The sequence below is a fragment of the Oncorhynchus gorbuscha genome, linkage group LG06, assembly GCF_021184085.1.
Source record: "Oncorhynchus gorbuscha isolate QuinsamMale2020 ecotype Even-year linkage group LG06, OgorEven_v1.0, whole genome shotgun sequence".
NCBI classification, from domain to species: Eukaryota; Metazoa; Chordata; class Actinopteri; order Salmoniformes; family Salmonidae; genus Oncorhynchus; species Oncorhynchus gorbuscha.
The window spans coordinates 60383298-60402105 of NC_060178.1; the positions used below are offsets into that span (position 1 = coordinate 60383298).

General features: G+C 43.3%; 1 protein-coding gene across 4 annotated transcripts in view; it reads right to left on the bottom strand.

The window, feature by feature from the left end:
* LOC124038172 (E3 ubiquitin-protein ligase UBR2-like) overlaps positions 1-9679 on the bottom strand; it is a 42915-nt gene extending 33236 nt beyond the window's left edge. For all 4 annotated transcript variants that reach the window (XM_046353700.1, XM_046353698.1, XM_046353699.1 and 1 more), the window contains exon 1: positions 9530-9679. In XM_046353700.1, coding sequence (XP_046209656.1) covers positions 9530-9613 — 84 coding nt within the window. In that variant the 5' untranslated portion in view covers positions 9614-9679. The remainder of the gene's footprint in view (positions 1-9529) is intronic.
* Between the last annotated feature and the right edge of the window lie 9129 nt (positions 9680-18808).

Genomic DNA, 18808 nt, shown 5'->3' on the forward strand with positions numbered 1-18808 from the left:
ATACACCGCAGCATGTAGAAAATGGCAACTGTTAATTACTGTTCGCAAAACAAAATGTCCATTACAGGCTAGAACACTTTACAATGCAAGGAGACACCGGTAGCTTCCAGCATTGTAGGCCAATTTTCTTATTAGCATACAGCTGAAGCTAACATCAATTCACTACCCAAAACACCATGAACCCTAAACCCACAAATTCACATACCGCCCCAACAGATGATGCAATCTCTATTGCACTCCACACTGCCCTTTCCCACCTGGACAAAAGGAATACCTATATGAGAATGCTATTCATTGACTAAAGCTCAGCATTCAACACCATAGTGCCCTTAAAGCTCATCACTAAGCTAAGGACCTTGGGACTAAAACACCTCACTGCAACTGGATCCCGCACTTCCTGTTAGGCCGAACCCAGGTGGTAAGGGTAGGCCGAACCCAGGTGGTAAGGGTAGGTAACACATCAGCCACGCTAATCCTCAACACGGAGGCCCTTCAGGGGTGTGTGCTCAGTCCCCTCCAGTACTCCCTGTTCCCCCATGACTGCATGGCCAGGCACGACTCCAACACCATCATTAAGTTTTCAGATGACACAACAGCGGTAGGCCTGATCACCGACAACGATGAGACAGCCTATAGGGAGGTCAGAGACCTGGAGATGATTTTGGACAACAGGAAAAAGAGGACCGAGCACGCCACCATTCCCATCGGCGGGGCTGCAGTGGAGCAGATTGAGAGCTTCAAGTTCCTTGGTGTCCACATCACCAACAAACTATCATGGTCTAAACACATCAAGACAGTTGTGAAGAGGGCACTACAAAGCCTATGCCCCCTGGGCATGGGTCCTCAGAACCTCAAAAGGTTCTACAGCTGCACCATTGAGAGCATCCTGACTGGTTGTATCACTGCCTGTTATGGCAACTGCTCTGCCTCTGACCGCAAGGCACTACAGAGGGTAGTGCGTACTGCCCAGTACATCACTGGTGCCAAGCTTCTTGCCATCCAGGACCTCTATACCAGGCGGTGACAGAGGAAGGCCCTAAAAATTGTCAGACTCCAGCCACCCTAATCATAGACTGTTCTTTCTGCTACCGCATGGGCAAGCGGTACCGGAGTCTAGGTCCAAAATGCTTCTTAACAGCTTCTACCCCCAAGCCATAAGAATCTTGAACATCTACTCAGACTATTTGCATTGTCCCCCCCTCTTTTACACTGCTGCTACTCTTTATATCTATCGATAGTCACTAACTCTACCTACATGTACAGTTGAAGGTGGAAGTTGACAGACTAAGTTAACTGTGCCTTGAAACAGCTTGGAAAATTCCAGAAAATGTCATGGCTTTAGAAGCTTCTGATAGGCTAATTGAAATAATGAGTCAATTGAAGGTGTACCTGTGGATGTATTTCAAAAGTTACCTTCAAACTCAGTGCCTCTTTGCTTGACATCATGGGATAATTTAAAGAAATCAGCCAAGACACCAGAAAAAAAAAATGTAAACCTCCACAAGTCTGGTTCATCCTTGGGAGCAATTGCCAAACGCTTGAAGATACCATGTTCATATGTACAATGCAATAGTACGCAAGTATAAACACCATGGGACCACACAGCCATCATACTTTGATGCGAAAAGTGCAAATCAATCCCAGAACAACAGCAAAGGACCTTGAGAGGATGCTGGAGGAAACCAGTACAAAAGTATCTATATCCACAGTAAAAACGAGTCCTATAGCAACATCACCTGAAAGGCCGCTCAGCAAGGAAGAAGCCACTGCTCCAAACCAGCCATAAAAAAGCCAGACTACGGTTTGCAACTGCACATGGGGACAAAGATTGTACTTCTTGGAGAAATGTCCTCTGGTCTGATGAATCAAAAATAGAACTGTTTGGCCATAATGACCATCATTATGTTTGGAGGAAAATGGGGGAGGCTTGCAAGCCGAAGAACAGCATCCCAACCGTGAAGCATGGGGGTGGCAGCATCATGTTGCGAGGGTGCTTTGCTGCAGGAGGGACTGGTGTACTTCACAAAATAGATGGCTTCATGAAGAAGGAAAATTATGTTGATATATTGAAGCAACATCTCAAGACATCAGTGAGGAAGTTAAAGCTTGGTCGTAAATGGGTCTTCCAAAAATGAACAATGACCCCAAGCATACTTCCAAAGTGGTGGCAAAATGGCTCAATGACAATATAGTCAAGGTAATGGAATGGCCATCACAAAGCCCTGACCTCAATCCTATAGAAAATTTGTGGGCAGAACTGAAAAAGTGTGTGTGAGCAAGGAGACCTACAAAACCTGACTCAGTTACACCAGCTCTGTCAGGAGGAATGAGCCAAAATTCACCCAACTTCTTGTGAGAAGCTTGTGGAAGGCTACCTGAAACGTTTAACCATAGTTAAACCATTTAAAAGGCAATGCTACCAAATACTAATTGAGTGTCGGTACAATTCTCTACTATTATTCTGACATTACAATTAGAAAATTAAATTAGTTTACATACACCTTAGCCAAATACATTTAGACTTCCGACTTCAACTGTATATATATAACCTTGACTAACTGGTGACCCCGCACATTGACTCTGTACCGGTACACCCTGTATATAGCCTCGCTACTGTTAATTAAAGAGCAGCAGTAAAATAAGTAAAAAAATAACTTAACACGTATTTCTTAAAACTGCATTGTTGGTTAAGGGCCTGTAAGTAAGCATGCCACTAAGGTTGCAGTCGGCGCATGTGAGAAATAAACATTTATTTTATTTAGTACTTTGTAGTGTTGTCACGATACCAACATTTTAGTAACGACACCAGGCCAAGTATCAAGGTAACACAGGGGGGGGGGTACAATTCAGTAGCCTTGCATCCTGTTCACCCTGTCCCATGGACGCTTGTTCCCGTTATGCGCAAGTCCTACGCAAAACACTGTCACTGATATTCACAACACTTACCGAATTAACTTCACACAGTGTAATAGAAAACCGTATAATAAATGGCTGATTTGCTCAAACTCACCAAAAAAAAGAAACGTCCCTTTTTCAGGACCCTGTCTTTCAAAGATAATTCATAAAAATCCAAATAACTTCACAGATCTTCATTGTAAATGGTTTAAACACTGTTTCCCATGCTTGTTCAATGAACCATAAAAAAATAATGAACATGCACCTGTGGAATGGTCATTAAGACGCTTACAGATGGTAGGCAATTATGGTCACAGTTGTGAAAACTTAGGACACTAAAGAGGCCTTTCTACTGACTCTGAAAATCAAAAAAAGATGCCCAGGGTCCCTACTCATCTGCGTGAACGTGCCTTAGGCATGCTGCAAGGAGGCATGAGGACTGCAGATGTGACCAGGGCAATACATTGAAATGCCCGTACTGTGAGACGCCTCAGACAGCGCTACAGGGAGACAGGACGGACAGCTGATCGTCCTCGTAGTGGCAGACCACGTGTAACATTGTTGGTAAAATTATGGTTAAAATACTGAACAAATCATTTTAAATGGAACTGTAGCTAAGTACAACTTATAATCTGCTTTACTATATCTGATTAACAATATGAGTTCAGAAGGGATTGTGTGACACGGACAAGGAGTAATTAAAGTTAATGAACACCATTCCAACTAGGAAGCAACTAATGGGTCGTTAACCTTGCGTTAAACCTACAGAAACTTAGCTCTGGGGATTTTAGATAAGACAGTGAGTGCATTCCTAGGTTCTGTTAATTAGAACTGTCAGCTCAGTGAGGATCGATAATGTTAAGGGGTCAAAAGTTACCTGGGAGTTTGTTAGTAAGTTAGAATGAACTTTTCACCTCACTTTGTCCCGGTCGAGAGGGGATTCTGTTAAAGCCATGAAATGACGTCATGATCTGTATATAAACTGTTGCTTGTGGTTAAGTGTCAGCGCGCTCCGAGAATAAATTCTGTTACCTATTATTGAAAGACTGGTCTGCGTCCATTTTATGCAAACAAGAATCTTATAAACTCTCATAAAATAGATTAAGGGTTTATAATTGATGAAAGCACATTGGCATAATTAAATTACAGTAACAAACATGACCTGCACAGGATTGGTACATCCAAACATCACACATGCGGGACAGGTACAACTGCCCGAGTTACACCAGGAACGCACAATCCCTCCATCAGTGCTCAGACTGTCCGCAATAGGCTTAGAGAGGATGGACTGGAGGGCTTGTAGGCCTGTTGTAAGACAGGTCCTCACCAGACATCACCGGCAACAACGTTGCCTATGGGCACAAACCCACCGTCGCTGGACCAGACAGGACTTGCATAGAGTGCTCTTCCCTGACGAGTTGTGGTTTTGTCGCACCAGGGGTGATGGTCGGATTCGCTCATATCGTCGAAGCAATGAGCGTTACACCGAGGCCTGTATTCTGGAGCGGGATCGATTTTGAGGTGGAGGTTCATCATGGTCTGGGGCGGTGTGTCACAGCATCATCGGACTGAGCTTGCTGTCATTGCAGGCAATCTCAACGCTGTGCATTACAGGGAAGACATCCTCCTCCCTCATGTGGTAACCTTCCTGCAGGCTCATCCTGACATGACACTCCAGCATGACAATGCCACCTGCCATAGTGCTCTGAAAGACAGAGAAAGAGTCCGGATCTCAATCACATTGAGCACGTCTGGGACCTGTTGGATTGGAGGGTGAGGGCGAGGGCCATTCCCCCCATAAATGTCCGGGAACTTGCAGGCGCCTAGGTGGAACAGTGTGGTAACATCTAACAGCAAGAACTAGCAAATCTGGTGCAGTACTTAATGCAGCTGGTGGCCACACCGGATACCGACTGTTACTTTTGATTATGCCCCCCTTTGTTCATGGACACATTATTCCATTGCTGTTAGTCAAATGTCTGTGGAACTTTTTCAGTTGATGTGTCAGTTGTTTAATCTTATTATATACAAATATTTACACATGTTAAGTTTGCTGAAAATAAACACAGCTGACAGTGAGAGGACAATTATTTCTTTGCTGAGTTTATTTGCAAAGGCCTAACTGTGACTTGTCTGGAGGAATAAACATGCATAATGATCGGCATTTCATTGGGGCAGTAGGGGGAAAATACTGCATGAAACCTTCTTCACTCTCCGTTAACACACGCACGGTCTTCCTCTCACACAAACACTGCTCCCAACTTTAAAAAACATTACGTACCAAACATAATTTAAGGAGTACCAGAAAGAGTTGTGGCTTACTTTTGGCCTATATGAATCTCATGAGTAACAGACCACTTTCCTTTCTTCCTGTGCCAATCAAATTTGCCTAGACCTACTGTCACGTTAGCAGGTTGTTAGCCAATTAGGTAACATGACTGAACAACGTTTGTTAAGAAACCAATAATTAGCGACATGGAATTCGTTTTTTTTTAAACAGCCCGCGGCATGGTTTGTGTAATGTGTGCAAAATCATGTGTGAAAAATGTGTGCGAAATCTCTCCGGAAGAAAAAAGGTAGCTCCGGTAATACGGTCAGATTTTTAAAAACCGTTTGGGCTAGAGAAACGCCATTCTTTGCTTTAAAGCTACAAGCATGCCTGTCATGGTGCTGTGCTCCATTTTCTTCTGTCACTCAGAAGCTGCATGAGAGATAAATGTTACCTCAACGAACTTGTGCCCCTGCACATTGACTCTGTAACGGTACCCCCTGTATATAGCCTCACTGCTGTTATTTTACTGCTGCTCTTTAATTATTTTTCTTAAACCTGCGTTGTTGGTTAAGGGCTTGTATGTAAGCATTTCACTGTAAGGTGAAATTCACCTGTTGTATTCAGACCATGTGAAAAATAAAATTTGATTTGACAGTAAACATGCAACTGCAAAGCCTACTCCGACTGGCCTGTGCTCTTGGTTATACAAGGCAATGAAATTATACAAAGTATCAACTTTGCTCCAATTTATAAAATGTAACAGAAGACTTATTAGGGTCTGTATCCCCAATTACAATCACAGCTAAATTATATATTTTTAAACTGATGGAGGAATAGATGTGTAGGAGGAGCGAACTGAGAGAAGCAGGTGAGTGATGGCTGGAAGTGACAGGTGCCACACTTGAGATGCCATGAAAGTGGACATTGGACTGGCGCATACAAGAGACTAGTTGCTAGGAAAATGAATTTATAAACAAAACTGACTTTACAACGATTTTATAAGCAGGTGCCAGCTGGTTCTTTAGATCGGTAGGGCTGAAACATTTGGTAGTATCATTTGAAATGGTACTTTGGTACTCAAATGTTGGCATCATAAGTATCATGCTATTTCCGTACCATAATATTGCTATGGTGAAGGTATACCGTGCAACACTAGAACAAAGCAACACTAGTACTTTGTTCGCAAACCATAACCCAAATATGCTGATTTCAAAGATGACTGTCACCAAAATCATGATTAATTATCCCTTTCTCTCACTGCAGTGTTTATCCTATATTAATTTATCAGCAGCAGGCCATCACTACTATCTCTCTTTTTTATTTCATGTTTAACTATTTCTTTACATAATTTCCAGGATAGTAAAACACTTTCAGTGTGAGCTTAAAGGACTAAAACCAGATAAATTATGTAGAAAAGATAATGGAGCTATATTTAGTTTTAAATCAGATCAGAATATAAACTAGTGTCAGGGAGAAGCTCACATTTTTTTTAAACGTCATGGGGTCCCAATTGATTTTGTTATAATGTTCTTGTCACTCAAATACATATGCCTTGTTTCTTCTGCTATGGCAAAATGTGTAGAATTGCAGCAAATTTGCTTTAAAAAAAAGACTGCACATTTTCTCTCGGCCCATCAAAAATGGGTAAAATTGCTGGAACCAGCTTTAAAACTTTAACATTATTGCCGCCCCCATGACAATGCCCCCGTGCACAAAGCAATGTCCATACAGAAATGGTTTGTCAAGATCGGTGTGGAAGAACTTGACTGGCCTGCACAGATCCCTGAACTCAACCCCATTGAACTCCTTTCGGATGAATTGGGACACCAACTGCGAGCCAGGCCTAATCACCCAACATCTTTAGCATTTGATTAGGAGCCCCATTAGCTGTTGCAAAAGCAGCAGTTACTCTTCCTGGGATCCACACAAAACAGGACATAATACAGAACATTAATAGACAAAACAAGAACAGCTCTGGATCGGTGTGTCCCCCCGCACGACAATTGAGCTAACGTAGTCTGTGATTAGCATGAGGTTGTAAGTAACAAGAACATTTCCCAGGACATAGAGATATCTGATATGGGCAGAAAGCTTGAATTCTTGTTAATCTAACTACACTGTCCAATTTACAGTAGCTATTACAGTGAAATAATTCCATGCTATTGTTTGAGGAGAGTGCACAGTTATGAACTTGAAAATGTATTAATAAACCAAATGAGGCACATTTGGGCAGTCTTGATACAACATTTTGAACAGAAATGCAATGGTTCAACACAATATTTCTTATGAAAAATAAGAAGCGATGCAGTCAGTCTCTCCTCAAATCTTAGCCAAGAGAGACTGGCATGCATAGTATTTATATCAGCCCTCTGATTACAATGATGAGCAAGACGTTCCGCTCTGTTCTGGGCCAGCTGCAGCTTATCTAAGTCCTTCCTTGCAGCTCCTGACCACACGACTGATCAATAATCAAGATAAGACAAAACTAGAGGCTGCAGAACTTGCTTTTTGGAGTATACTGTCAAAAAAAGCAGTGCCCATCCTCACTACTGCTCGTGGCTGAATGGAAGCAAGTCCCCGCAGCAATGTTCCAACATCTAGTCAAACTACATCCCAGAAGAGTGGAGGCTGTTATAGCAGCGGGGGGGGCACACCTCCACGATTTCCCACGATTTCAGAATGTGATGTTCGACAAGCAGGTGTCCACATACTTTTGGTCATGTAGTGTAGTTACATGAAATTGTAACATCATATACAGTCCCCTGGGAAACACTGGCCAAAACAGTGGGTCCTACCCTGTCACAATAACTCATCCCCGGGTTATTCATTTGTCTTCATGTCAAACAACAATGTATTCAAAGTGCTGCCCACTATATTCCAAATACAATAATCATTATATTTCCATGATTCCAACAATTCACCAATAAACTAGGCCTAGATTGTTTGTCCAAAATACATATCTATCATGCAGCCCTAAGGGCACAGTGTGAAATGTATTATAAAAGTGCAGGGGACTCAGAAATGGATGAAAATGCATAAAATGTGTTTTTGGTTGAAGTTAGTATAAAACAAAAGCCCCATTGAAATCACGTAGTGTGTGTTGCCACACTAGAGTAGTCTCGAACTACTCATACTAATAACTTGTGCATGTTTTGAACTTGTATTATTTAAAACAATAGTTAAAATGACGGCAAATACAGTCTCTCTCTCACATACAGATATATATAAAATGTATCGCCCAACCATGTTATGGGGGTTTTGATTAGCAAGTTTGCCAGGATAGCTACTGCTGTGCTAGCTATGGCGTTAATAGCAACAGAAGCAGCAGTAACAGCAACAGAAGCAGCAGCGACAAAGCAGCAGTGACAGCAACAGAAGCAGCAGTGACAGCAACAGAAGCAGCAGTGACAGCAACAGAAGCAGCAGTGACAGCAACAGAAGCAGCAGTGACAGCAACAGAAGCAGCAGTGACAGCAACAGAAGCAGCAGCAGCAGCAGCAACAGCAACAGAAGCAACAGCAACAGAAGCAGTAGCAACAGAAGCAGTAGCAACAGAAGCAGTAGCGACAGAAGCAGTAGCGACAGAAGCAGAAGCAGCAGTGACAGCAACAGAAGCGACAGCAACAGAAGCAGCAGTGACAGCAACAGAAGCGACAGCAGCAACAGCAGCAGTGACAGCAACAGAAGCAGCAGCAAACAGAAGCAGCAGCAACAGAAGCAGTAGCAACAGAAGCAGTAGCAACAGAAGCAGTAGCAACAGAAGCAGTAGCAACAGAAGCAGTAGCAACAGAAGCAGTAGCAACAGAAGCAGTAGCAACAGAAGCAGTAGCAACAGAAGCAGTAGCAACAGAAGCAGTAGCAACAGAAGCAGCAGCAACAGAAGCAGCAGCAACAGAAGCAGCAGCAACAGAAGCAGCAGCAGCAACAGCAGCTCGTACGCAGAGACGGCAAATTAATATTGTTTTGTCTGCCAAGTGAACAGCTAACGTTAGCGGTTAGCCATCTAAGAAATAAAACACTGGCTAGTTACCGGTAGATAGCTAAAGTAAATATGTTTTTAAATAATCCTGGACACATCTCTCAATATAAAATATCTGGATTAGTATCACATCCAATCCTTCTTACGTTAGTGCAGTGACATATATTAGCTAAAATAAAATGTTATAGAAGGATAGCTAACGTTAGCTAGCTAGTAAGCGTTAGCCAAGTTCCCGTACTGCCATCATCGCATCAGAGAAAAACAAGTCGAGATGGGAAAAAAAAAATACAGAAATAAATATCAGCGATGAAATTGGTGCGCTCTAATCCCTTCGACAAGAACAATCACATCAAATATATACACATATAACAACTGTCGTTTACCGAAGCTGTGTCTTTGACAGAGAAATTCAGGAATTCAGTACACAGAGCAGAAGGTACTTCACGATCAGATTCGGCCGCCGCCATCTTCACTCCCTCTCCCAGTGCGGAAGGAAACGGATATCAGCCGTTACTTCGTAGTGCGAGCGAGAGAGTGGGGAAACTTTTAAGCTGACTAATGGGAAATGAGGCTGTGCAGGATCAACGCTTACACAACAGGGTCAGGGGAAAGCCAACCTAGGTTACTTGTTTCAAAGATGCACTGGGGACATTAGACACGCTGTAGTTGTAAAATCAGAATAATTAAACATATGAATAATGATGATGATGTTGAGGATGATGATGATGATGCTGTTGGTGATGATGTTGTTGTTGTTGATGATGATGATAATGATTAGGCTGATAACAATTGTAGTGACATACTCCATAAAGTCATTGCAAAAGGGCATATGTGCAATAGATTTATTTACACTGTACAGTAATACATTTGAGATTGTATAGACAGACTGCCAGGCATTAGTGGATCATTGCTAATTCACATTTAAAGCCAGCATCATATTCCAAGCAAATCAGTAAAATTACAACTAAATGGGTGGCTCTTGATTCACTCTTGAAAACACAAAGCCTTATATTTAGATGAGAATGCAGGTTGTAAGGATCTAGGACAACTAAGTCAAATAAATAGGCTAAAACCATTAGCAAAAAATAATGCACGTGTTATAGTCATGTAGATGTTAGTTAGAATGCTTCATCCTTATTTTCTGGTCATGTATCTCTGGTTGCTGGTGCTGGTACAGTCTCTATGGTTACAGTCATCTTCAGCATCAAGAGTCAGCCTGTTGAGGCCCTGGAGGACTGGAGAGTACAACACTTGTGAGTTCAAAGTAAACAGGTCAAATTAGACAGACTTCTTAAACACACTGTGGCCATCTGCAGAGTGCACTATGCAATTACAGGCTTACGACAAAGAGACATTACAGAAAATCAAGATGCATGAACCACTGATACCTCACCTATATGGTGGAGCTTCGACAGTCTCTGACCCAGTGCTTTCTGCTGCCTTCACACCACAGCCCACGCCTGCACAGAGACACAATAATGTAATCTATCAGCTATGGAAAGACAGGAGACTGTGAAACATATACTCTAGCACAGAGATACACAGAAGAAACAGGCACAGAGACAGGTTATCATAGTAAGCCTAAATATAACTAATGTAGTGTAGATTGACTGGGTCAAAGAGTAAACTCCATAGATTATATTTCTATGGTAGGCCTTCTCTTATTTAAACAAACGTCAGTATGAATTACATCATCATGTGAAAAGACTCAGATTTTAGCTCTCAATCTATATATGCAATCTCTCAGGTTTTGAATGGACTTCATTGTTAAGTCTTTGACCAGACTACACAAGATTAGTTATTTGGTCTGTCTTAGTGTCAACCTAGTGTAACGGATGTGAAATGGTTAGCTAGTTAGCGGTGTTCGCGCTAAATAGCGTTTCAATCGGTGACGTCACTTGCTCTGAGACCTTGAAGTAGTAGTTCCCCTTGCTCTGCAAGGGCCGCGGCTTTTTGTGGAGCGATGGGTAACGATGCTTCGTGGGTGACTGTTGATGATGTGTGCAGAGGGTCCCTGGTTCGCGCCCGGGTATGGGCGAGGGGACGGTCTAAAGTTATACTGTTACACTAGTACTGACATGAGCTGGTCTGGGACTGGATCTATTAGTGGAACAGGGCCTGCAGGATCTTCATGTCTGCCCTCAGGGCACTGAGGTCCTGGCTCTGCTGGGTCTCGTCCATCTGGAGCCTCTGAAGAGTCTGCAGGTGTTCCCCCTGCACAGGAGTTGAGAAGCGCCTCCCCCTAGGAGAGACAGGAAGAGAGAGATCTTGACACACGCCTGGAAATATTCCACAATACAGCAAAGTTGTGTCGTACTCCTAAATTCAGGTAAAAGAGAGGCAGTGCTGTGCCTACCCTGAGCCCCTGTCACTATCACCAGATCTTCCTTGTTCGGAGCGATTCACTTAATTTTGCATCTCCAGGAACTCATCTAGGGTCTCCTGAAGTGTCAAAAACAAGTCAAAAAGCATGTGCAAGAGAAAGAAAGCACTCTCCCCTCCCTGAGCTTAACCACCCACAGGCAGGTACAGATATACAGACGTACAGTTCAAAATGCTGGTGTTTAAGATGAATGTCCCATTCCGTCACCTTGATCTGAGCGGTGATCGTCTTCATCTTTGTGTGCCGCTTTGGGTCAGTTCTGATGTCATCGTCGTGAAGCCCCCCAAGCAGATGCACAGAGGTGTTGGATGTGGTGGTTGTCATAGAAACGGCATAGATTCCTCCACCTGCAGGATAATAGCTGCTTGCTGCATCACTGCATTGGCCAGTGCATTGTCATACACCCTGACAGAAGAGATTCGTACACACAGTGAGTGCGATACACTCATTCATACTGATGCTGAGAGTGACAGATGCAGGTTTGTTGAGAATGGGACAAACACTGATACCTGATGAAGACAAACAATATATAATACTTGAGTGAGTACACGTGTGTAAGCTGTAAAGGCTTATACACACACTGATATGCACACAGATCCCCAGGCTCAGCATACCCCCTCTAGCACTAGGGTCAGCGCACTCTCAAATGTTGTTTTTTTGCCATCATTGTAAGCCTACCACACACACACACACACACACACACACACACACACACACACACACACACACACACACACACACACACACACACACACACACACACACACACACACACACACACACACACACACACACACACACACACACACACACACACACACACACACACACACACACACACACACACACACTACGCAATACATTTATTAAACATAAGAATGACTGTGAGTTTTTGTCACAACCTGGCTCGTGGGAAGTGACAAAGAGCTCTTATAGGACCAGGGCACAAATAGTAATAAAATAATAATCAATAATTTTGCTCTTTATTTAGCCATCTTACATATAAAACCTTATTTGTTCATCAAAAATTGTGAATAACTCACCACAGGTTAATGAGAAGGGTGTGCTTGAAAAGATGCACATAACTCTGCAATGTTGGGTTGTATTGGATAGAGTGTCAGTCTTAAATCATTTTCAACACACAGTCTGTGCCTGTATTTAGTTTTCATGCTAGTGAGGGCCGAGAATCCACTCTCACATAGGTACGTGGTTGCAAAGGGCATCAGTGTCTTAACAGCGCGATTTGCCAAGGCAAGAAACTCTGAGCGCAGCCCTATCCATAAATCTGGCAGTGACTTATGATTAAATTTGATTTTCACAGAATCACTTGTTGCAATTTCGATGAGGCTCTCTTGTTCAGATATCGGTAAGTGGACTGGAGGCAGGGCATGAAAGGGATATGAATCCAGTTGTTTGTGTCGTCCGTTTCGGGAAAGTCCCTGAGTGATTGACATTTGACATTGTCCGTAAGCATGAGTTAATTTGCACACAAAAAAACCATACAATAATGGAAAGACCTGTGTGTTGTCCTTGTTAACGCAGACAAAGAAGAGCTCCAACTTCTTTATCATAGCCTCAATTTTGTCCCGCACATTGAATATAGTTGAGGAGAGTCCTTGTAATCATGGATTCAGATCATTCAGGTGAGAAAAAACATCACTCAGATAGGCCAACTCGTCATCATACAAGAGGTCAGACAAGTGAAAATTATGGTCAGTGAAGAAAACTTTAAGCTCATCTCTCAATTTAAAAAAATGTGTCAATTCTTTGCCCCTTGATAACCAGCGCACTTCTGTATGTTGTTAAAACGTTACATGGTCACTGCCCATATCATTGCATATTGCAGAAAATACACGAGAGTTCAGGGGCCTTGCTTTAACAAAGTAACCATTTTCACTGTAGTGTCCAAAACGTCTTTCAAGCTGTCAGGCATTCCTTTGGCAGCAAGAGCCTCTCGGTGGATGTTGCAGTGTACCCAAGTGACGTCGGGACCAACTGCTTGCGCGCGCGTTACCACTCCATTATGTCTCCTTGACATGGCTTTTGCTCCATCAGTACAGATACCAACACATCTTGACCACCAAAGTCCATTTGATGTCACAAAGCTGTCGAGTACTTTAAAAATATCCCCTTATATTGTCCTGGTTTCCAGAAGAGGATGCCTTCATTAATTGACCCCCCATAAACGTAACGGACATATACCAGGAGCTGTGCCAGGCTACGTCTGTTGACTCATCCAGCTGTAACGCATATAATTCACTGGTTTGTATAAAACACAGTAATTGTTTCAAAACATCTCCTGTCATGTCACTGATGCTTCGTGAAACAGTGTTGTTTGATGAAGGCATTGTCTGTGTCATTTTTGGGGCTTTTTCCCCCAGCATTGTCCGTCGCCATATCTGTGGAAGCAGGAAGAGTTAAGTCCTCCACAATAGTATGGGGCTTGCCTGTCCTAGCCACTCGGTAGCTCACCATATAATACGCTCCTAGCACCTTCTTATTAATTGATACTGTTGCTTTTATACATGTCTTACTACTCGAAAAGTCGTCTTTATTCTCACTCAAAAAACTCCTGTGGCTTATTTTTCTAATTGTCATGTATCGTTTCTAAATGTCTGCGCTAGAGTGAAGGTTTCCCACGAGAGAGTAACGTTAATGTGATTGGATGTTAATTATTTGACTAGGCTACCTGTATTTGACATTGTGTTGTTATTTTGCTGAACACTAGATGGTTTAATTTTCTTTTGGGCAGTGAAACAAGGCTAGTCAGGCGAGAAAAAAAACTCACCCAAATGTATAGCCCCGTTGGAAAATATAAATGTAGTGTTCGAAAATGTGAATTTATTTAAAAAAATCAAAAATAAAATGTGAATCACACATCACCCCAGTTTGGGAATAACTGCCCTAACTCTTCAAATTGGGGCGGCAGGTAGCCTAGTGGTTAGAGCGTTGGGCCAGTAACCGAAAGGTTGCTAGATCGAATCTGTCGTTCTGCCCATGATACAAGCCAGTTAACCCACTGTTCCTAGGCCGTTATTGTAATTAAGAATTTGTTCTTAACTGACTTGCCTGGTTACATTTTTAAAAATATATTTACTTTTAGCAGGTGTTACCTTTGAAAGGTATCCGAGAGGGGGGCGATCATCAGGTTGACACACAGAATGGAGGACAGAGCCAGGAAGGTGCCACAGAGGAAGTGGGCCACGATAGGGTCCACTTCCCTCATGGAATTAAACTCGTGCTCAGACACTCAGATACTGTAAATATATTTCTTTATGTGTATTTTTAAAAATCATACTAGCACAGCTACAATAGCGTATACTATGTCATTTTGTGGGTATCTGTTTGATCAAATTGGGTTAACCTCTGAAACATAATCCATAAGTCACGTGCATAAGGGACAAAGATCTCTGCATATAGGAAGAGGAAACGTAGGACATCCCCCACAATCTTCCCCAGCATGACAATGAAAGCAATTCTAACCCTGTATAAAATGAGGATGAAAGGCAGTGGTATTGGTGTAATGTTGTGGATGATTCTAAGATCAGTATTATGTGTATTATATTATAGTATTATATTTGGTTACTTTATACTTGAAAATATCCAGACATGCTGTTTCAAAAAAGTATCCTATTTTGGACAGGAGGGCCTTGACCATGTTGGGGCATATGATGTCATGTTTTGTCATTTATTATCATGTCTTGTCCCTGTGCTTCCCATTCTATTCGTTTCCCTCTGCTGGTCTTATTAGGTTCTTTCCCTCTTTCTATCCCTCTCTCTCCCCCTCCCTCTCTCATGCTCTCTCTTCTCTCTAGCCGTTCCTGCTCCCAGTTCCTATTCCCCTAATCATTTTAGTCTTCCCATGTTCCCGATCCTTTTCCCTGATTAGAGTCCCTATTTCTCTCCTTGTTTCCCGTGCCCTGGGATCCTCATCTATATTCACCGTGCTGTGTCTATGTTTTGCCCTGTCGTGTCGTGTTTCCCTCAGATGCTGTGGTGAGCAGGTGTCTGTCATGGCCTTCCCGGGGCACCTGCAGTTCTCGAACATCTGTTCTCGTCTTTACGAGTATTATGTTTTGTAAAGTTTATTACTGGATTAAATACTCTGTTTTCGCCATGATTCACCTGGACACTGACCTGTCATGTGTCAATGTGGCGCCCCATTCATGTGTTGTTGTCATGGAACCTGAGAACATCAGGTGTACCCATGAGGACACTGACCTGGTGTCACCATTATACCTGAGCTACCCCTAGAACAATACCCATTGCTATGAGAACCTAACACCCGGTCCATGTGATCTGTTTAGCTATGATTTTCCATTGTTTTGTTGCCTTCACATGATCCATTGGGGACCAGGGAACGGTCTCGAATGGTGAAGTTCGGCAGTAAAGACTCATTCATCCCCACCACCAGATTGGTGCTCTAAAACGAAGGGGTTGTGAGATCAAGTAAAGAAATGGAGCCAAAAAGAGGAATCTATTTAGTGGTTGCAGTGTGGACGCGTTTCATCCCCCGGAGCCAGAGGGAAATGATGACCACAGCAAAGAGGCGCAGGCTCTCGTCTCGCAGCGTGCCTGCCAGCAAGAAGATATCTGCCACATGGATCCCAAACACTGCCATCAGCAGAATGTACAGCGGCCAATCAAAGATGTTCCTGTGACACATCCAAAATCGATATCATCACCTGCTTGCCAGCTCAGCCAGAGTTAAATCATATCCATATGACATGTATTGTGTATAAGACAAACACGTTCACCAGGGGTCTTGTAAGTAGTTTCCCTTCATGAGGCGGATGATCTTGATTTGCTCTTCCAAGAAATGTTTTTCCTTTGGAGCAGGAAGACAAAAAAATGGCAAGAATATGTAACGTTGCACAGTACATTCTCAATGGGATTATATAACAACCTGTAGCCTGACAAAGGGCATACTACCCATAGGAGGACTCTCCTTAGATCTTAAGTAAGTTTCATTTGGGTAACTGTGTCAGCCGAGATCAGGTCTAGAGACTTCAGTAAGACGTGTGTCTGTGTGTGTCTACTGGGTGAGAAAAGGTGCTGTGTGCGCCTCCCAAGTGAAACAGTAGTCTAAGGCGCTGCATCGAAGTGCTAGCTGTGCCACTAGACAATCTGCGTTCGAGCCAGGCTCTGTTGCAGCCGGCCGCGACTGAGAGACCCAAGGGGCGGAGCACAATTGGCCCAGCATCATCCGGGTTAAGGGAGGATTTGGCCCGTCGCCAGGTGTACGGTGTTTCCTCCAGCGCATTGGTGCGGCTGGCCTCCGGGTGAAGTGTGCATTGTGTCAAGAAACAGTGCGGCTTGGTTGGGTTGTGTTTCGGAGGACGTACGGCTCTCGACCTTCGCCTCTTCCGAGTCCGTATGGGAGTTGCAGCAATGAGACGAGACTGTAACTATCAATTGGATACCACGAAATTGGGGAGAAAAGGTGTAAAAAAAATAATCAAATAAACAAAATAAAAGGTGCTGTACCTTGGGCCACATGGGGTCATGGGGTCATCGTTGATCCGGCGTTCACACCACCGCTACCAGCGCTTCAGCTTCCTCCCGGAGCCTATCGTCTCCGCCACCTCCCGGCCCACCTCCACCACTGTCAGCCCCAGAGTCGCCACCACCCCAAACACACGCCACCAATCATGCAGGAAGATATATCTTTTTGTATTTCGATTTGTTTATTTGGATCCCCATTGGCTTTTACAATGGAGTCCACAATGACCTTATCAGTGACTTATGAGCAATCCAAGCATGTCCTAGCATGTCATAGCATGTCCTAGTATCTGTATGACCTGTAAAATAGTTGGGACCTTTATATTCACCATTTTTTATTTTGGATCCAAAAAAGGATTGAGTGAATCTTAAAAAAATAATAAAAAAGAGTAAAGTTCCCTCTCTCCTTCACTTTCTCACCTCAGAGAAAACATACGGCTCCTTGTCTCGGATGACAGACACAGAGATGGCCACGGTTGTCCAGGAGACGACAAACAGGAGGTTGAGGAGTAGGAGTATCCAATCCCCCAATCTACAGAGTCACTCGTTTACTAATCAGAGTGAAATACTGAGCCACCATTCAGTACTTTATTAACAGATCCCTTCAGCTATGTGTCTAACTGCATGAATGGTCAGGGCCGCTAGTGTATTTTATTTATGAGAGAGCAGGAGACTGGGGGGGGCAAGAGGGGAGACCCATTTGGCACGAGCGACACACCTGCCACTCCCTTCTGGCAAAAGTCTCTCTCTCTCTCTCTCTCTCTCTCTCTCTCTCTCTCTCTCTCTCTCTCTCTCTCTCTCTCTCCCTCTCTCATTCTCTCTCTCAAAGTCTCTACCCCTCTCTCTCTCTCTCTCTCTCTCTCTCTCTCTCTCTCTCTCTCTCTCTCTCTCTCTCTCTCTCTCTCAAAGTCTCTCTCGCTGTCTTTCACAGTCTCTCTCTCTCAAAGTCTCTCTCTCTCTTTCTCTCTCACTGATTAACTGACCTGCCATATAGTTTCCACTTGACAGTGATGAGCTTTAGAACCACAGGTTGCATGATGAGATCCAGCTTTCCCTGGTGCACTATGAACGGCAACTGTGGCGAGAGAGAGAGAGAGAAATAAGCCTGACAAGACCAAAAGAGAGAGAGAGAGAGAGAGAGAGAGAACAACTAGAGAGAGAGAGAGAGAGAGAGAGAGAGAGAGAGAGAGAGAGAGAGACTTTTGCCAGAAGGGAGTGGCAGGTGTGTCGCTCGTGCCAGAAAAACGTCTCAGAGAAAATTCATACAGCAATTATCATCAAATTAGTGGACTCACTTGACAAATTTGCCGCACACGTAGTCTTCCATTTTAGTTTTCATCCATTATCACTGCATTAGTCTGTTTAGCCTTAAAGAGGACATACTGGTGATCTAGTCTCACTGGCCACTCTCTCTGGAAGACAAGAAAAGATAAATTAGAGATGACAAAAAGTTTTTTTTAAACAACAACAAAAAATTAAGATCCCCAAAGTATAGATGAGATGTTTTAATTTTTTACTGTTTAGACAGGTTACCTTGTGAGCCCTGTGCTGGTGGATTCTGCTTGCAGGGTGGCTCTGGCTCCAGCAGGTGGAGGGAGTAGAACTGCTGCCTGGTCATCCGTTCAGTCACATGGAACTGGTTCATCACCAAATGAGCCTGACAAGACCAAAGAGAGCTAAACAAAGCTATAGGATGACCACCTACAAGAACCTACCAATTCACAACAACTAGCACATTGTCAGGCCTAACTATACAATTGGAGGTGTTTACTGTGAC